The 20,648-nt window shown below is 32.2% G+C and overlaps 1 protein-coding gene across 1 annotated transcript in view; it reads right to left on the bottom strand.

Moving 5' to 3' along the window:
- Nucleotides 1-20,375, bottom strand: part of LOC134727340 (uncharacterized) — a 38,552-nt gene extending 18,177 nt beyond the window's left edge. The window contains exons 1-4 of the mRNA XM_063591718.1: nucleotides 20,287-20,375; nucleotides 18,563-19,145; nucleotides 10,720-11,268; nucleotides 7,765-7,866 (exon numbers count right to left, since the gene is read on the bottom strand). Of these exons, the coding sequence (XP_063447788.1) occupies nucleotides 7,765-7,866; nucleotides 10,720-11,268; nucleotides 18,563-19,112 (1,201 nt within the window). The 5' untranslated portion in view covers nucleotides 19,113-19,145; nucleotides 20,287-20,375. The remainder of the gene's footprint in view (nucleotides 1-7,764; nucleotides 7,867-10,719; nucleotides 11,269-18,562; nucleotides 19,146-20,286) is intronic.
- Between the last annotated feature and the right edge of the window lie 273 nt (nucleotides 20,376-20,648).

Raw genomic sequence — 20,648 nt, 5'->3', positions numbered from 1 at the left:
TTTCACAAATGATATCGGATATGTTCCTTACTTCGTAAATACAATCACCTTCCCTTCCATGAATGTGACCTACCGAATTAGACTATTTACCGGATTTGTAATCACATAAGCAACACGACGGGTGCCACATGTGGAGCAGGATGTGCTTATCCTTCCGGAGCACCTGCGATCACCCCTAGTTTTTGGTGGGGTTCGTGTTGTTTATTCTTTAGTTTTCTATGTTGTGTCATGTGTACTGTTGTTTTTCTGTTTACCTTTTTTCATTTTTAGCCATGGCGTTGTCAGTTTGTTTTGGATTTTTGAGTTTGACTGTCCCTTTGGTATCTTTCGTCCCTCTTTATCGCGTAGTGGAATTAACTATTTTTGGATTCTAATAAATTCTACCTATAACTTTTGGACTAGTTTAAATCTCGGTCTATTTCTGTAATTGGTTCTTACATACTTTTGATTTTTTAACTCTGTATGCTTACATTGCCTATGTAAATTTTAAAACTGTTTGTATGCACATTGAACGACAAAATTTATGTGACGTATACAAATTTTATGACGTCAGACACTCAAGTCAATCCATGTGTTCGTAGATAGATGTATTTGTGTTCTCTTTGTATTTCTTTTGTTCTCATTACGTGACTCTGTACTTTAAAAGATCCCGTCAGTATTATTTTGGTCTATTATATGTCATTATGATATATTTCTATTATGAATTTGTATAAACGTTGAACCACAACCGTCAAAATCATTCAATCGCGTAGTGGAATTAACTATTTTTGGATTTTCATAAATTTTACATATAACTTTTGGACTAGTTTAAATCCCGGTCTATTTCTGTAATTTGTTCTTACATACTTTTCATTGTTTTCCTCTGTATGCTTACATTGCCTATATAAATTTTAAAACTGTTTGTATGCACATTGAACGACAAATGTATGTGACGTATACAAATTTTATGACGTCAGACACTCAAGTCAATCAATGTGTTCGTAGATAGATGTTTTCATGTTTTGTTAAATTGTCCCTTTTAAAATTCTTATGCGATGATGACTGATGTACCCATATTTTGACTGTTTTATTAATTGTGAATGTTTATTTAAAACATCATATTAACGCATCATGTAAATATAACGGAATTTGATGAGCCTGTTATTAAAGAGAGAGGGTTAGCGCTATAGAACCAGGTTTAATCCACCATTTTCTACATTTGAAAATGCCTGTACCATTTTAGGAATGTGACAGTTCTTGTCTATTCGTTTTTTATGCGTTTTGTTATTTGATTTTGCCATGTGATTATGGACTTTCCGTATTGATTTTCCTCTGAGTTCAGTATTTTTGTGATTTTACTTTTGACATGTTTACTATTATATAAAAATATAAATACATCATATATCCTTTTCTTTTGTAGAAATTATACCCCACTTTAAAAAAAAAAAAAAAAAAAAAGTGGGGTTATACTGATATAACTTGTCTATCCGTCCATCCGTCAGTCCGACAGTCCATGAATATTTTCGTCACATTTTACTCAGGAACTACTTGACAAGGATTTATGAAATTGGTTTAAGGGTCAATATAAGTAAGTTATACCGTGTGATGCGTTTCCAGATACTCCACTTAACAACTTCCTGTATACCAAACACTTGCATTATAATTGTACAAATGATATCTAAGTTGAAAATTTTGTCTTCTTTTCTCGGGAACTACTTGACAAGGATTTTAGAAATTTGGTTTTAGGGTTTTAATAAGTCAGCTATATATATGAATTGTGCAACACTAAATTTGAAGATGAAATTCATTTCCTTCTTCAGTGTTCTGTTTTAGAAAATAAATGATCTGATTATATAAATAGTTTAAAGGTGGACAACAACTGTGGAAGCCTCCCAAATTTGTCAATACTGTTCTATAGAGATCGAAATTCAACTCTCCTAAAATATAGATGCAGTTTATTAACTGAACTGAAAAATTGGATTTCGTTAAATTGTTTTAATAATCAATGTAATTAATATGTTTTCACTGATATAAAATTCACTTAAATTGTTTTGCTCAAATCATTGAGCGTCATTATTGCCAATAAAATACTTTTTTGCAAGACGGATTGCATTGTATTGCTGTGGCAGAGTAGCTACGTCGTGCAAATTTGTACATGGTGACGTACAATTCGATCTATTATATATCTACATTAGTGGAATGCAATCAAATTTCAAATAATCGAAACACAATCCCGATGGTAAAACTTTTACTTCATTTTTCAATAGATATAGGGATTTGGTTTTGAAGTTAGGTTGTACCTGTAAAAATCTTATTCCAAACGGGATAGCACATCCTTATTTCTACGGAAATGTTGCTTACTTTGCCCGGAAATTTAGAAATGATCTTGGTAAAGTTATCGATCCCTTAAATGAATTAATTATAAAAGATTACCAATTCAGTACTGCGACTAGATTACTAAATATCGGGGGTTTTTTTGGTATAATTATTGAATTTTCTAAATCAGTTATTTAAAAGCAAACTTTCTATTTATATTTAATATAAATATACACATTCATGGATCTACATTCTGTCAACACCCGTATCTTGGCATTGCACAAAGTCGTGTTTTTCTCTGACTGTTTTTGACGTCTTTATACTTAATCCATTTGATATTGGATGTGTACTATTTGATACTTTTATCTTACATGCATGATTTTTTTTATGATATTTTAGTGGCTGTCAGTAACTGCGAGTACTATAAGATCTGTATGCAGTGTCTTGTTGAAGTTCGGATATACGCGAGGACCCAGCCACGTCCACTCTGTGTTTTATTGGATGTATAAATGTATCCATTTAATGAGTAAAGCATTTTCAAGTGATTTTCACACCACAGGTTGGGGAAAGGGTTAGGATCCCGCTTACATGTTTAACCCCGCAATATTCTGTATGCATGTGTCTGTCCCAAGTCAGCAGTCTTTTTGTGTTTTATTTTCCGTTTATTTTATAGTACATTTATGTTTTAGATTGAGGCTCTTAAACAAAATACGTGTTCACACTTAACATTCGTACGTTCACACATTAAAATACAATATATTCAAAAAATAAAGTAAAATCACAAAATCACAAAAATATTTAACTCGGAGGAAAATTCAATTGTAAAGTCCTAATCAAATGGCAAAATCAAATGGACGAATAGACAACAACTGTAATATTTCTGACTTGACACAGGCATTTTCAAATGTAAAAAATTGACAATGCATAAATTACTAGTATATACACAATTCAATCATTCAAACATACAAATGGCAATAAATGGCAATAACTGATAAAGTTTGATTGAATTTTCATATCCTTACAACAATAGAAAGAAAACAAATTATTCGACTTGCATATAATTTTCAAGAAAATGATAATAACAATGTTTCTTGAATAATTCCACATTGAGACAGTTTTTGAATTTGATTGGTCAATTATTCCGTACTTTTGTATGACATTTTGTTGCAGAAAAAATAAATATTTCCTATAAAAGTATTCGATCTTGGAACAAATAGATTATTATTAGAGACAGATCGTAATATATGGTGTTGCATATCATTACTATTTAGCATTACTAATTATTCAGGTGTTTGTCCGTTTACAATTTTATAAATAAGAATTGATTTTTGGTACTTTATTCTTTTTGTGAAATGTAGCCATTTTTGAGATGTAAACATTAGATTAAATGGAACAGAAAAATCACATTTAAGTATAAATATACTCTTTTTTGAAGTTTTATGATTCTATTTGAATCTTTTTGTAATAAATTTTCCCAAACTGCACTACAATAGTCTACATATGCATGATATGGTAGAATAATTGCATTATAAAATAGTTGTCTTTTGTGTATAGGCAAAATTAATATACTTTAATTTTATATTTTATATAGGTTATTTACATTTATTTTTCATAAAATTTTCTCTTTATTCATTATAAAAAGATCGCTATTCTGACCATCATGACTGTAGGTAAATATTCATACAAAATTCCATTGATGTCAAAAGGGAAGGCCAAAAATTAGGCTTCCTGTTGAATAAAACCCAAAATTATTGCAAACTATTTTGAAGCAATATCCCACAAAGAAATAACGTAATTGCCGTAGACTGAAAAATCCACTAATTGACAGTAGAGCAATTTGATTGGGAAGAACGAATTGACATCACGTGATTTTGACGCCATTTAAATTTTAATGTAAACAAACAAGGTCAGAAGGTTCAGTATGGGAGAGCATCGTACATTTAGCTACTGACAAACAATTATGTGTTACCAAGCTTGACAATGCATGGTTATAAAAAAATGAAAGCTAAGTCTACAGAAAAAATAAGAAAAAATAGACTTAGGATAACGACTTATCAACACACCAGGATATTTCACCTTGTTTATGACGTTGACAATTCGTTTCCGTGGAGTTTTATTTATGACGTCAATAAAACATGCAGGTTCGCGGCAATTTTACGTTGTCCGCTCACAATTAAACAGATGACGGTTTTTACCCGAAATACTTTATTTTGAACAGTTATAAGAGTTGCATTATATAAAGAATAACCATACATTGTCTCGAAATATCAATCTGTTATTTGTACTCGGCTCGAAACAGGTAGAAATGATCGACACAGCCTCGCTTTCTACGTGTTTCTAAGCCTTGTACAAATAACATTGATATTTCGATACAATGTATCATGGTTATTCTATATGTATACTTCAAGTCCATCGTATATTAATTGTGAAGTTGATATTGAATATTTATAAACGTCTTGTTTGGGATCTATTTAATTTATATTCATATGTGACATACCTATGGAATAGTTATATCAGATAAAAATGCGGAGTATTCTGCATTACCGTTCCTCAGTAAATATGGTTCGTTTGATTATATTCTTTATCTGATTAAGTGTTCCTGACCTTGTACAATAATTCATCTCTAAACATAAACATGTTCCCTCTTTTTTTTTCTTTGTCGAGAAATACGCAGGACCTGCAACGTATGAATTTAGCTTTGTATCCAATGCCGACGTCAGCTTATCTTAAGTTGTTAACAAGAAAACGTTAAACTGTTAAGTTGTTGTTTATTGTGCCGCGACCAATGGAGGATCATGGAGTTACCCCCAGTTGAAATTGATAAGAATGGGTAATTGTAGTGCCGTTACCGGACTTTTACGAAAATTTGTCGAAGCAAAAAAGAAAGTTCTGAATTCAACAGAAAGGAGCTGTTAGTCACATACGAAAACTTACAACAGAAGAAGAAGGTACTCGATACACTGAATGAACCAATTGTGAATGTTTCGGATACAGAGGATTCAGAGACTGAAGTTGTAGACACAGATGAGTATACTACAACTTTGATACTGACCTGAGACATTTTAGTATATTTATAGATAAAATAACAACATATTTCCAAACAAATATCTCATTCATCTTATCAAGTTTAAAATGTAGACAGTCCCCCGGTTATCTCCACTAGTTCCCCTGCAATGTTTACAGAAACAAGTCAAATTGTCACATGAATTCCTACGTCAAGCTATGCTATCCCGTTCGCTATTTCTAACAACCACCGTATGCAAAATTTATTATTGCCTTAATTCCATGGCAATATATTAGAATTGCCAAACCTTGGGCATCTCACGATCAGCAGTTTATTACATACCAACATTGACAGATATTTAAGAGTTTAAATATTTGAAGGCCCAATTAGAAAACGAATCCTCTCAGGCAATTCCCGGATTTTCTCTAACTAACCCTCTTGATGCCAAAGCGACATATATGTCCTTTCAGTGTTGATGCCAAAGCGACATATATGTCGTTTCGGTGTTGAGGCCAAAGCGACATATATGTCCTTTCAGTGTTGATGCCAAAGCGACATATATGTCGTTTCGGTGTTGAGGCCAAAGCGACATATACGTCGTTTGGGGGTTTGATGCCAAGACGACATATATGTCGTTTCAACAATAGTATATGCTATAAATCAAACTTTTGCAACCTATACTACAGTAAATGATTAAAGCCTTATAATATTGTTGACCATCGGTCATCTAAGTATATTTTTAAGCAATGACTTCATACCCATGACGTCATCATGGCGTAATAATTATGGCAAAGTATTAAAATTTAATTTTCTTTCTCTCAAAAAAAACGTCTTCCAGCGGCAAACAACGACGTTGGTTTTTATGTTTTCAGATCTTTGCAAACAAATGATATCGGTGCTGAAGATTTAAAACTTAAGAAAGAGTTGGAAAGACAAGATAATTGAACAAGAACGGCCCACCCCTTTTTTGGCATCGTAATTTATCAGAATAATATAATAAAAAACACTTTATTGACCGCGTTTCCGACACATTCGTCAGACTGTGTTGAAAAATGCTTTAGAAATATAGACCAGGTCACAACCCTTGCGAATGCCGTTCGCGTAGAATAGAAACTTCTTTATAGACCAACATGAAATAAATAACGCCAAAAAAGACGACGTCAAGAGAATTCGGCACTGGCGACGTCAAATTGTTATTGTTAATTTGCAACGTCAAAACGTTGATTTTTTAAAATCTGGCATCAAGAGGGTTAATATGCCGAAGCCATAAATGTTCTGATAGAGAGATGTGGACCGACGCATAAAATAACGCAAGCACACATACAAGAACTGCTTGATATTACACCACCCAGAAATGACCTTATAAGCCTGAAAATTTTTACGACAAAATGGAGACTTTAGTTAGAGATCTTGAATCACTTGGGCAGACATAGGACTCGTAAAGTAATTTATAAGTCCCAAATAATTATCAACCAACTTCCCGGAGAAACTAGAAAACATTTCCATCGGGAGCATGGTACGATAAATTGGCTTTTACGAGAACTTCGAAGAAGTATACATAAAGAGATACAAATCATGGAAGCAGGACAAGTAACACAGACAGAAAGCGATCATTCGAAATCACAAAGAAAACACAATGGAAGTACTAAAACTACAAATTATTATTAACCAACGTTTGCAACGTTTTCTTGTATTCATTGGGATGTGCTTTCATATATATTTGATATTTCTTTTACGATTTAGGAATACATTGTTAGCTCCTAATATACTTAATGTTTGAACTCAATCGACAATTTAACTAAACTGTATATGAAAATAAGAAGCTGTGGTAAACTTGAGGATGAGACAACTGTCCATCCGAGACCAAATGTTAAAGGCGTTTACTATGGGTCACCATATAACCTTCAACAGTGAGTAAAAACCCATATAGCATAGTAAGCAATAACATGCCTCAGTCAGAACACGAGTTTGCACTGTCGTACACGATTGATTTATCACGACTTGTAGTAAAGATGGCATGCCCCTTCAGAACGATAACAAATTGACCTTATGTTAGATAGGTCGATGGAAAGGACATTTTTACTACTAGTGCAAATGACGTTATGGCAAACACAATTATAAATTTTGACTTATAACAAGCCATCTCCAACCCACCAAAGAAGTTTTGCAAAATAAATAGTAGAGAAAGAGTAACACCCATCTAACAGAATGCATTTGCTTTAACGCTTTTTATACTGACTAGACGTGCTTGCGTATTTATTCATCTCATAAAGCAAACTGTCTACAGTGACAATTGTTCTACTCATGGACGAGTAACGTTAAGGTATGACCCAGTGTTTATCCTTCAGTTAATAATTGGGGGTTCATTCTAGTGTAACTAAACGTAAGTTTAGATTTGATAACTTAAATGCATAATATTAAAATACAACTGATACAAACAATAGATGTTGGGAAAATATAATTACCTAGTAGAACCTTTCCTGTCTTTATCCTCTGCCTAACATCTTTAATCTTCATCTCAAATTTATTTCCCCAATAATACCGCACATAATCCTTTTCAAATCGCTCTAAATAAATTGAAGATTTTATGTTTAGTTAATAGGAGACAAAACTGAACCGAAATTTAAATCCCTGTGTTATTATGTTTCAACTTTTTTGTTCATACAGTCATTCATGCAGGCTCCGTATTGAAGGCCGTACATTAACCTATAATGGTTTAGATTTTTATTTGGATGAAGAGTTGTCTCATTGGCATTCACACCACATCTTCCTATATCTATAACATTTAAATTTGTAATTACAATTTGTATGCACGTTCATATGGTTTAGTATCAAGAATTGTCAGATTTTAACAAACCGACATTGCCATTGTTAGACATGTGAACAGCTTACAAATCAATCAAGTATACAAAATAAATTGAGACGCTGTCCGGTAATGGAAACGGTGTTTTGTTTATGACAAAACAGAAATCCATTTAGGTTTAAGTTAGAAATTTGATTAAGGATTAAATAAAATTCTGTAATCTAATATTACTCAAAACATTGTATATAACATATATATGTAGGACTCTGGACCGCGGTGGTACTCCAAACCGCGATGGTCGCGCTGAGGTGCGATGGTTTGACGCTGAACTGCGTTTGTTGATCACGCTGAAGTGCGATGGTAGCATTGTGGCGCTATCTTGTTGATAGATACCCCGAATTGCGATGGTGGTAACGCTGTAGTGCGATGGTCTACTAAAACTACATTTTCAATACTTTTTATCTCGTTGTATTAGTCAATGTGTATGCTTAAAGCAGTCTTCCAAGTTTTTAAGATAATGAGAGGTTTAATAACACTTGGTGGATAGAGGAACGCGGATTTCTTTTTTTAATTTGGCATCAATAGGGTTAACATTCTGTTGCGAATTTTTATTTCGAAATCTACAAAAGGCGCCTTTTAACATATGTTTCAGCGTGGCATTATCTAAATACATATAAGTCCGTATGCAGATACTCAGTAACTTAATATTAAGGTGAACGAGGAACTTAGGAGAGAAACAAAGAAAAATGGAAACAGTAGTTATGTGTTCATTAGTTTACAAGATTGAACTTTGGCGTTATACTAAGCATGCAATGTCTGACTCTAAAAGGTTTTATGTCCACCTTTATAAAGTATTGCATGGTCCAATTTATTAACTATTTCAACATGTTTTATGAGTGTATGATATAAGGGGTTGGTATATAAAATAGGATTGGATTTAAAACTTTAATTTTGTCAAAGTGATCTAAAAATGGAGGTCAAACTAACTTGCGTTTTGAGTAATATTGTGATGAAATCAAATACAAATACATTTATTTATCTTATTCCTGATTCAGCAATATTATGTTAAAATATGACAATGGTTTAAAACTTTAATTTTGTTAGAGTGATCTAAAAATGAAGGTCAAACTAATTTGCATTTTAAGTAATATTGTGATGAAATCAAATACAAATACATTTATTTATCTTATTTCTGATTCAGCAATATTATGTAAAAATATAATGGCAATGGTGAGTATGTTATATTATCTCAATATTGATAATCCAAAGACAAAACATTCAGTTAGGTTTAATAAATCTGACACCTTTTGAAGACTCATAAGTAGATATAAAGGTGATGTGATATGAGTACCGAAAAGACAACTCAACATCCAAGTCACAATTTATAAAAGTAAACCGTGACTTGGATGTTGAGTTGTCTTTTCGGTACAACATAATATTGCTGAATAAGATAAATAAATGTATTTGTATTTTATTTCATCACAATATCACTTAAAATGCAAATTAGTTTGATCTTCATTTCTATATCACTCTAACAAAATTAAAGTTTTAAACCATTGTCATATTTTAACATAATATTGCTGAATCAGGAATAAGATAATGTTCGGCTCTCCCTTGACACCATTTGCGAGTATGGTCTTAAGGAAACGATGATAGTCCGTCGGATGGGGACGATAAATGGCTGACCCGTGTTTAGAGAGGGCCATATCTCTTGCACGTTAAAGACATCCTTGTAGATTTCGAAAAAGAGTAGGCCAATGCTGCTACAAGGCAGCACTCGCACCCGCAAAGTGGAAAGGGATTAATATAAGTTGCAAAACTTGTTTCCCAATCCACTCTAAATAAATATGTTTAAACTAAACTAACCATTAGAGGTCAATATACGGTTTCCAACACGAAGCCTTGGCTCACAACGAACAACAAGCTACAAAGGGCCCCAAAAAATTACTAGTGTAAAACCATTCAAATGTGAAAACCAACGGTCAATTCTATATAAAAAACGAGAAACGAGAAACACTTATGAACCACATAAACAAATGACAACTACTGAAGATCAGATTTCTAACTTAGGAAAGGTGCAATCAATAAGCATAGGACCTGCTTCCGAACGCGTTTGCTTTACTTTGCCACTCTATATACAGTCATTATTAGTTTCAATATTATATTAACCTTTTATGTAAACAAGATGTGTCTATGTCCAATTGTTGACAATCCAAAAAATCCAACAATCATACGTCCGACAATCATTTGTTCGACCAACTGTTCGTATGACGTCAAAATTTACGTCACATCTGGTTGCATAAACAAATTTGAAAAATATATTCCCTTGAACTTGACTGTACTAATGTATTTCATTGTAGTAAAAATAAATCTGTGACAAAGAAATATATCTTGGGTATTTCAAAACACCATTCATTTTATTAGGTGTTTCAATAGAACATTATGGAAACTTGGGGTTACGTGGTTGATAAAGCTTACAACAGGAAAAAAAAGGGTGAACATTTGGTTGGTTAACTTCCAGATATTGCTCCTTTCTAATATACAATACAACATGATTATGGAGAAAATCAATGGTGGTATTACAGCTTGAGCCAAAGTTAACAAATAGTATGCATACCTTTAATATCCTCCAATTCATGCAGAGCTCTCTCTAACTCAATCTGCCTCTTGGGGTCTAAACTTCCTTGGGCTATTGCAGTTAACTCTTTTTCATGATCAATAGAAATTCGTCGTGTTATATCATGAAACTGTAAAAATTGGTTTTCAAACTCTGTCTGATCGATGCGAGTGTCACATCTATGTGCGGACTTATTTCTCAGGATGCGTATTCGCTCTATATCGTCCGAAATACTTAGATCGTAATTGGTAGGTAAACTTCCCCATCCTTGGGTAGGTTCGTCTACGCATGTAAATGTTCTAAACAACTTATAAAGCATCGAAGCATCTAGCGATTCGTAATTGTTATTAAATTTTAATGTATTAACCTGTGATTTCTCTGAATTGTTCCAATGAACGCCTGGTTTTATACATAAATTATATAACATCGAAGGTGAAACTTTTGATTGTAATATATTTCGCAGTAATTTTGGGAAAAACTCTGTTATCACAGCACTGATTTTACTATATCTTTCCCGGTCTTGTGATTTTATATACTGAATATTAGAATCTGAAAAATAAGGATAAAAAATATTCGTTGACAAAGCAGTTTATTTTTAAGTATTATTTATTCAAGAACATAACGAAGTTAACCAACAAGTATGCACATATAAAAAAAGAAGATATGGTATGATTGCCAATAAGACAACTATCCACAAAAGACCAACTATAGGTCACCGTACGGCCTTCAACCATGAGCAAAACCCATACCACATGTTTGTTAATGCATTTCACAGTCTGCATAAGAAAATACCTGTTCCAAGTCAGAGATATGAAAGTTGATATCCATTCGTTAGATTTGTATGAGCTTTTGATTTTGCTATCAGATCGGGGACTTTCTTTTTTGCATTTTCCATGGAGTTCAGTATTTTTGCCAAAAAAATCATTATTTTGTAGTGCTATATCCAACATCAAAGAGTAGTTTATGTTCTTTTTTCAGAGATAACTAACAAAATCGAAAAGGTCAAAATCGGTAAATTTATAGATCAGTCGAAATGTCTGGCATTTAAAGATTTATGATCAAAAATACGTCTCAGTTGAATCGAAACATAGACACATTGTATCAGACAACCAAATTATTATTATGCTAAGAACGGAAGTGTCGGTTTCAGTTGTTCTTTCTCATAAATCTGTTTCAGAGCAACATTTTTTTGAAGCACGTCTCCAAATCAATTATACTGCGTAAAATGAATTCATTTTACTTAAATTGATTGAATGAAAACATTTCTAAAATCAATAACTTATAAATAAACTGTTATTAATCGATGTTTAATCTTTTAAGGACTGGATTTATACGTGAGTACCACAACAAATCTAACAACGAATAAATACATGTACATCGTTTTTGATTTCCTTATTAATTGTAATCATAAACTATTGTGATTTGCACTAGAATGAAAAAAATGTTGACTAAAGATTCTTGACGCTAATAGCATGGACGCAACACTTGTATTATTTTAATTTTAGTTTCTTGTGTACAATGTGGAAATTAGTATGCGTTCATTATCACTGAACAAGTATATAATTGTTTTGGGGCCAGCTGAAGGACGCCTCCGGGTGCGGGAATTTCTCGCTACATTGAAGACCTGTTGGTGACCTTCTGCTGTTGTTTTTTTATTTGGTCGGGTTGTTGTCTCTTTGACACATTCCCCATTTCCATTCTTAATTTTATATATTTTAAATTGCGCTATAGTTCCGTAAATTTCTATCCAGACGTATAAACGAATCGTCGGCAAGTGCGTACCTTTTTTTAAATCAATATTTCTGGTATGTTCCAATCTGTCCTTTACTATTGACAATGAGTATAAATTACATTTTCCCAAATTCACCCTTGGAAAAAATATTTAAATAATTTTTAATTTTATCAAATCTTATTTTTTGGGTATAATTTATATTTTTATGAATAATATTCTTTACACCAGAAATGTCATTTATACACAAGCGTTTAAGTTTAGTAATGACAAGTAAGAAAGAGTTGTATATTATACATCTGATAGTTCAAAATGGAAAGTTATAAGTTATCAGCCGTGTACACTGATCAATACCTGCAGAAGTGAAACGATGCATGAACTTGCAAGCCCGACAGGAAATCACTTGAATACCTAGATGGGTCACCTCACACCCCTCACAATACCTTTGGAAGTAATACATTTAGCCATGCTGGTGATCAGATGAGGGAAGATAATAAAAAAAAATTGAAAAAAGTTTATTACTTTTAGGAATTATGAACAAATTAGATTTTCGAAAACAATTTAAAACTTATTTATGATTTCAACTTTGACTTTTCACCTAATTCCAATATCAACAGTTTAAAAACAACAGACCATGGTAATTTAAAAAAAAAAAATTCCGTATCAAGTTAGTTAGTCGGATAAAACAACCGTACGATTGACAAGATATCGACACGCAATTACGACTACATCGGTTACTGTACTTTTGTTTCTTTGTGGTTTAAAGACATATCGTTTTTAATAATCGGGAAAGAAGACAAAATGGCGGAACGAAGAGAATTGATACTCTAAATTCAAAATCGATGGTGATCGCTTATCTAGCGGAATGAAACTTTAATATCTATTAATTTGAGCATTTTTATACAGAATGAACATAATATCTATTTTTGATTTTTTGGCGAAGTTTCTCTTGAATCAACATTATAAGTGCTTAGTGAGTGAAATGTATTTCACCCGACAACCATTCAATAATAAACTACTGACTGGTGACTAGCACATATAGAACATATGAACACACTATAGGAATCAATTGAACATAGATTTAATTTGTAACCAGGATTTGTTTTCTCTAAGTCGCTAAACGACTTCCGAACAGCGGTTTACTACTGTTGACTTTTTTTAACTCATCAGATGGATACACAGATCAGACGTGCATATTACTTAAACAATAAGTAGCTGTATTCACAAAACTGTAAGAACATACATTATAAATAGTAAGTTAGCACCAATGCAAAAGTAAATGACAGCTACTGTCATTTTTGCATTGATTTTGGTTAAGTTTTCGCCTAAGTTTGTGTTTTTGTACTAAAAGTAAAAAGTTTTTAACCCAAATCTGGTTTCTCATGATCGATTTATGACCTTTGAAAACCGGTATACTACTGTTACCTTTATTAATCTACAAATGGGTATGCATCAATTTCACAAATAAATCAAAAGGCAGAAAAAGTTAATTACAGTCGCCTTCAAATCACCGTTTGTTGATGCTTTATATCTTTGCGATAAGCTCAGTTAAATGAGATTGAGAAATTAAACGGACAAAATGACAAAGAAACAACATTTTAGTTAAAATGGTTTGTTACAGAAGGTGCTATTTCGTGTGAATACTTTTGTTGGAAAAGGATAAATTCCAACGAAAAAAATCCACCCCGAAAATATAATAATTTAGTATTTTAAGAACATAATTTTTCGTCTCAACCCACGGCGACACTTTTTTGGAGACAAATCACCAAAATAGAAAATAATTTCATCGAAAAATAGAATGTTGAATACACCTATGTTCAGATGTTTTTGATTTGGATATTGTGTCTTGAAAACAGATAAAAGAAAACCTTTAAGAATATCATATCGATTCGGCTGTTAAATTCTTGTTTAAACTACTATACTGAAAGCTGAAGTGAAATACCTTATTGAAGTATTTAATGTGCTCGTATAACAATTTTTTATGAAAAGTACTTGACGACAGACTTTTTAAGTGCATGACTTAAAAAAACTTAATTGTGTGTGTGTTTTGTCTAGGATAATTCTTCTTCGACCTTTTTTTTTGTCTGTCCTTCCACGAAACATTTAACAAGAATTATATTTGACATTTTTAAAAGATTTCCCCTGACAACAGATAACAATAGGTCATTTTAAGTAGCAACAAACAAACATTAGAAATATGTCAATTGCACATGCTTTGATACTATATCTGCGCTTGAATTTTTACTTGATAACATATTTGTTCTCTTTGAAGACTAACTGTGCACCACTAATTGCGGACCTGTTTTTGTATTGTTATAAGTTACAATTTATGACAAAAAACAGGAAAGACCCATCGAAATAACATTTGATACAAAAATTTAACAAAACTTTTAGACAGTTGAATGATGTATTGGCTCTCAATAATGACGACTTCAGGATGTATACTAAAGAAATTTATCCTGTTTAAATTACTTTAAATAAAGCTAATATTTACAATGACCACTGCCCTTTCCTTTCCTTGATCTTGATATCTATATCATTAAAGGATAGCTTAATACAAAAAAATATGATAAAAGATATGATTTTTCATTTCCTATCGTTAATTATCCATTTTTAGATGGTGATGTTCCCCTGTCACCATCTTATGGTGTTCGTATATCTCAACTTGTACGATTTGCTCTTGTATGTTACAGCGTATTAAATTTTAGCGAGATAAAATTATGTAGTACTGAAAAATTATTACACTAGTCAAAACGTTTTACTAAATTTTATCATCTGTATAAGGAACAATTCTTAAATAATACTCAACATCAGACATCTTTAGGTTCAGATATTTCATATCCAATCTTTTATGGTAATATTCTTTAAAAGCACAAAATTGTCAGTATTCACCTCACAACCTAACAAAACCTTTAAACAGACTTATTAAGAAGGGAACGATACTGCTGTCAGATCAATAAAGATTGCATATTGTGGCTTTAATATTGATTCACTTATTTGGTCTTTGCATCGAAATTAAACACATTTATTCTAAAAAAAACAGTTGTTGGCATGACACGGGTTATGTTCTTCTCGTGTATTTCGTGATTGTATAATACTAGACCCCTAACAGGAGGGAGTGTGCCTAATACATATGCATGATGAAATTAAAATCTTTAATATTGACCAAATGTTTAAAAGTATGTAAAATGATGTTCAATAGCTATGTTCAATAGCTGGCAGTTACATTTATCTTTTAAAATACAACTGACATATACTGATCGTAATGATGCTTTGTGAATAATTTTATAGGTTTGAAAGGGATTTATTCAAAGCCCGTAATCACTATATGATTGAAACAAATTGGTGGCGTAACTTCGGGATGATTTGACGAAGTATTTTTTTTTTTTCGCTTGTCCTTATTTTATTTGCGGCTGTCCCTATTAAGATGCCTCTGGCCTTTGTTAGTCTTGTATGATTTTTTGTTCAATTATATATTTCGGAGTGTAGTATGATGTCCATTATTACTGAACTGGTACATATTTTTGTTTAGGGGCCAACTTAAGCACGGCTCAGGGTGCGGATTCTTTTGCTGTATTGAAGATCCTATGGTGGCTTTCGACTGTTTTCTACTGCTGTTTTCTCTTTGACACATTCCCGATTTCTATTCTCAATTTTAAGTATATTCCTCCATACAAAATGACAACACGATTGGTCAACGTCCTTTTTGAGATCATGGTTATGACACGAACACGTAAATTGGTGACATTTTCAGTCCAACAGTTCCTTATTTCATCGTTGAGTCGAAAAACTTTGCATATTAATAGCATTTCCAAAATTTGTAATATGGAGCTTCGTTTCGTGTTTGTTTTAGTCTAGACCATCTAATTAACTGTCGTGTTGACCTCCTAATACTTCCGAATTACCATATAAGCGATATAAACATAAATATAGTTTTAGTAGAAGCCAGACCCATGCGATTGAATTTTTCTAGGTCTGTTAAATTCCATATTATAGATTATGGTTATTCATCGTTTTTACCTATATAAGAATATTTATTGTGAATCGAATCAGTCAATCAAATAATTTACCTACACTCTCAAAGTTCACATTTTTTTCCGTTACATTGTTGAACACGCGAAATGAATGCGTTATTCAACCTTTCACCTTTTCAAAAAATTCCAGGTTTTGTAAACAGGAAATTTATAAAAAAAAATCACCACCAAATTGATATTCATGTCAACACCGAAGTGCTGACTACTAGGGCTGGTGATACTCTTGGAGACGAAACGTCCACCAGCAGTGGCATCGACCCAGTGGTGTAAGTATTTATCAAAGGTACAAGATTTGCAATTTAGGACGCCAGACGCGCATTTCGTCTTTATTATACACATCAGTGACGTGCATATTAAAAAAGTTTTAAAACGATAAACAAGTAAAAGTTTAAGAGCATTTAGGATCTAAATTTCAAAAAAGTTGTGCCGAATACGGCTTATGTTATCTATTCCTGGGATAAGAAAGTCCTTAGTTTTCGAAAAATTTTAAGTTGTGAAAATAGGGAATTTACACAAATGACCACATAATTGATATTCATGTCAATACCGAAGTGCTGACTACTAGGCTGGTGATACCCTCGAAGACGTAACGTCCACAAGCAGTGGCATCGACCCAGTGATGTTAATAGTTATCAAAGGTATTAGGATTATAATTAAGTACGCCAGACGCTCGTTTCGTCTTCATGAGACTCATCAGTGACGCTCATATCAACAAAGTTCTTATGAAGTCAAACAAGTACAAAGCTGAAGAGCATTGAGCAACGTTTAAAAAAGTTGTATTTAATACGGCTTAGGTTATCTATTCCTTGGATAAGAACATCCTTAGTTTTTCGAAAAATTCAATGTGTAATCTTCAATTAAATGGCAAAGTCAAAACCTCAAAACTTTAAACATATCAAACGCATGGATACAACTGTCATATTTCTGATTTGGCACAGGCATTTTCTCATGTCGAAAATGATGAACCGACCTTGACCCTATAGCTAGCTACACATCTCACTTGCATTAAAGTCGCATCTAATTCAACTACTTCGATGACGCGTGAACAAAACAAACAGAAAATTTACCATCAATGTTTATAAGCTTATTTTTACAAAAATTGAACCTTCTGGCTGCTAACAACCGTATATATAGCTTAAGTCCAAATAGCCAACCTAATCCTGAAGATTTTAATTTTGATCAAAGCTATCTGGAGACTCCATATAAATGTTATTCCCCTTATGTATTTGGTTCAAGTGAAATGCGTTTCTAACTGGTAAACCATCAGTTATATAGGTTTAGGGTCTTTAGATATGAGGTCCTTTGTCCAATAAAATAAAAATTAGGTCAAGGTCATATTCTAAATTTTGATTTTGACGAATTTTCCCGAATTTTTAAAAACCGTAAAAGATACATGAGATAGCGACACCTTTATTTTACTAAATTGTTCATTGCGACATTTCGTTACACTTACATTTTGATTGTGAGGATACGATGACTGTAAATGGTTTTCTCCCCTTTTAAATTTAGAATAACTCATTAACCATGCATATAACAGACCTTGTGTCTTTCGATTTGATATCCTTAGTTTATGACCTTGAAATTGAGGTCACGGTCATGGGCAAATTGGACGTACTAGATTTTGTGATTAATCTTTTCCAACAGTTTGTTATGTAACAATATGAGCAACGTTTTAAAAAATTGCCAACTTATATCCTTTTTCCGAGAATGTAGTTCACCTGATTGTTCAGAATAAATCAATAAAACTGGTTACGATCTTGATACACTAAATGATAGGAAAACTACTGAATGTACTTCTAATGTATGAATAAACTTATTTGATATACCAAACAGTGGAAGAAAGTTATCTAATCATATTAAGTATGTGACAGTATAAATCTATGTCTCTTGCTATTTTGGCCTAAAATCAAGTTTGAGTAATATTAAATGTTATAATGTCCGGATTTCGTTGTGTTATTCTATCCACTATTTGTTGTGAAATTCAATTTCTAAAAATAAGTACAAAATAACAGAAATTTATTGGATCTATGAATTGCAATTTCTGTAATGTTTTATATATGTACATCTATATATGTCTTACCTCTTATAATGTCAACCTTGATGAATGCACTGAGAACCACTTCAGTATCAATATTCTTTATGAGGATAGATTTGTAAATTACATAAAGAGTTGTATTACCCAAAGCAATCTGAACTCGCTGAATAATCCTTCCTAATTTATAAAGAAATTTGACAAAGTATTTTTCTGTACATTCATCATCGTTCGTTGTAATAATTTCATTTATTGCATGCCGTATCCGTTCTATATCATCTTCGACTTCTAATCTCTTTTCATCTGGAAATTTTCCCCATCCATTTGATGGTTTAGGTAGCAGTTCTTCCAAAGTAATAAATTTATAACATAGATGTATAGTAAAATTTTCAATGGACGGTAACTCTTGTATCAAAAGTAATTCGGTAGGCGTTAATAAAGATGGATTTCTTGTATTGTTGCAGTACTTGTTCGTAAGTCCGTTTTGCTTGATACAATACGATAAAAAACATTGCATTAGTTTCGGGAAAAAATTAGTCACAAAACAAACAAGTGTTGCACGTCTGTCTGCATTGGCGCTTCTATTCTGGTGAAACATGGTGTTTCTTTATATCCCTGTTTGCATTTAAACCTGAAATAAATTTAAATATAACGGAAAAACAAACGTTTACAACGACAACTTTGAAGAGGAAGTAGCAATTTCAATTTAATTTTATTATTTATACACCTGTTATGTATTATGAAATTTGAAGTTTGAAAAACATGCCAAACTATGACAACGGAAATCAATTTACGACCTTTACTGAACACAAAATTAGTATGAAAGAAAAATACATTGCTTTTTGTACATGATAACAATTGAATCAAGGTCCATAAACTGATAATAGTAAAAAAGCGTAGGGAATTTAATATTTTTGAAGTTAAAAATCATTTCAAAATGGCATTGGTGATTGTATCTGCTTTTCTTATACACATTACTTCCATTAATAAGATAAAAGAAGATGTTGTCAAAAGACAGACTTTCAGCTCGGAGCCTCGGCTAACAAGGAACAGCAAGCTATGAAGGGCCCCGACAATTCAAAAAGGAAAACAAGAAACCCAACGATAAAAACTTAAGAACCACACTTACAAACGACATATAAAACATTTTTATAAAAAATGTGTTTGAGGAAATCATTTGAGCAATGTTAAACATTTTTGTATTGATACCTGAATATGGACGCTTGAATAACCAATTTAGTCATGTCTATATTCATCTGCTGTCTAATCAATATACAACGATAGCAAACCTTTTTCTGATGATGTAAACCTAATGTTCATTGGTATTCGTTTGTTGTTGTGGTTCATGAGTGTTTCTGGTATTTCGTTTTATATAAAGATTACACCGTTTGCTTTTCTGTTTGAATGGTCTAACACAACAAATGAAAGTTTTGAACGACCTAACTGTTATGTTAGACCTTTCAAACACTAGACTTGTTCGGGCCTTTTTAAAGCTTTCTGTTCGATGTGAGCCAAGGCTTCACGTTGAAGACGTACTCTGACCTATACAGATTTACTTTACAAATTGTGACTTATATAGAGTGTCGTCTCATTTGCACTTATACAACATCTTCTTATATCTTTCAATTTATTACACCAATATCTCAAATTTGCCTTAGCTAAACTTCGTGATTTTTACCTTGAATATGTACTAAGTATGTATTCATTTGTGACCCTCGATAATATAAGTTGAACATATATAGATGGAAATCAAAAACAAAATTCAAACTAACCTTTATCATTTGTTTTATATTCATTACAAATAGTTTCCTGTTGTGTTCTATATTTATTTCTTGATTATTTGTCATGAGACGGAAATAACAACCTGCGCATGACATATTATTAAAAATTGCGATCAAGTGACTGATTATACACAGTTACCTGTTTTATGTGTTTGACGGGTGGTTGGTTATAATGGTTTGTTGATTAAAAAGCTGTGATAGTATTTTATTACGAAAGAGACCTTTACATATCGTTTTTAGGTCATCCATGTAACACGTGATTTTTAAGTGATACTTTTAATTGAAAAAACAAATATGTACCCTAGAATAAAGTTTTGTTTGTTACATTTAATAAGACGTATTTATAAAAAATA

The sequence above is a fragment of the Mytilus trossulus genome, chromosome 8 (genome assembly GCF_036588685.1).
Source record: "Mytilus trossulus isolate FHL-02 chromosome 8, PNRI_Mtr1.1.1.hap1, whole genome shotgun sequence".
Classification (NCBI taxonomy): Eukaryota; Metazoa; Mollusca; class Bivalvia; order Mytilida; family Mytilidae; genus Mytilus; species Mytilus trossulus.
Note: the sequence above shows the minus strand (reverse complement) of the source record. Positions and strands in the feature narration are given on the sequence as shown.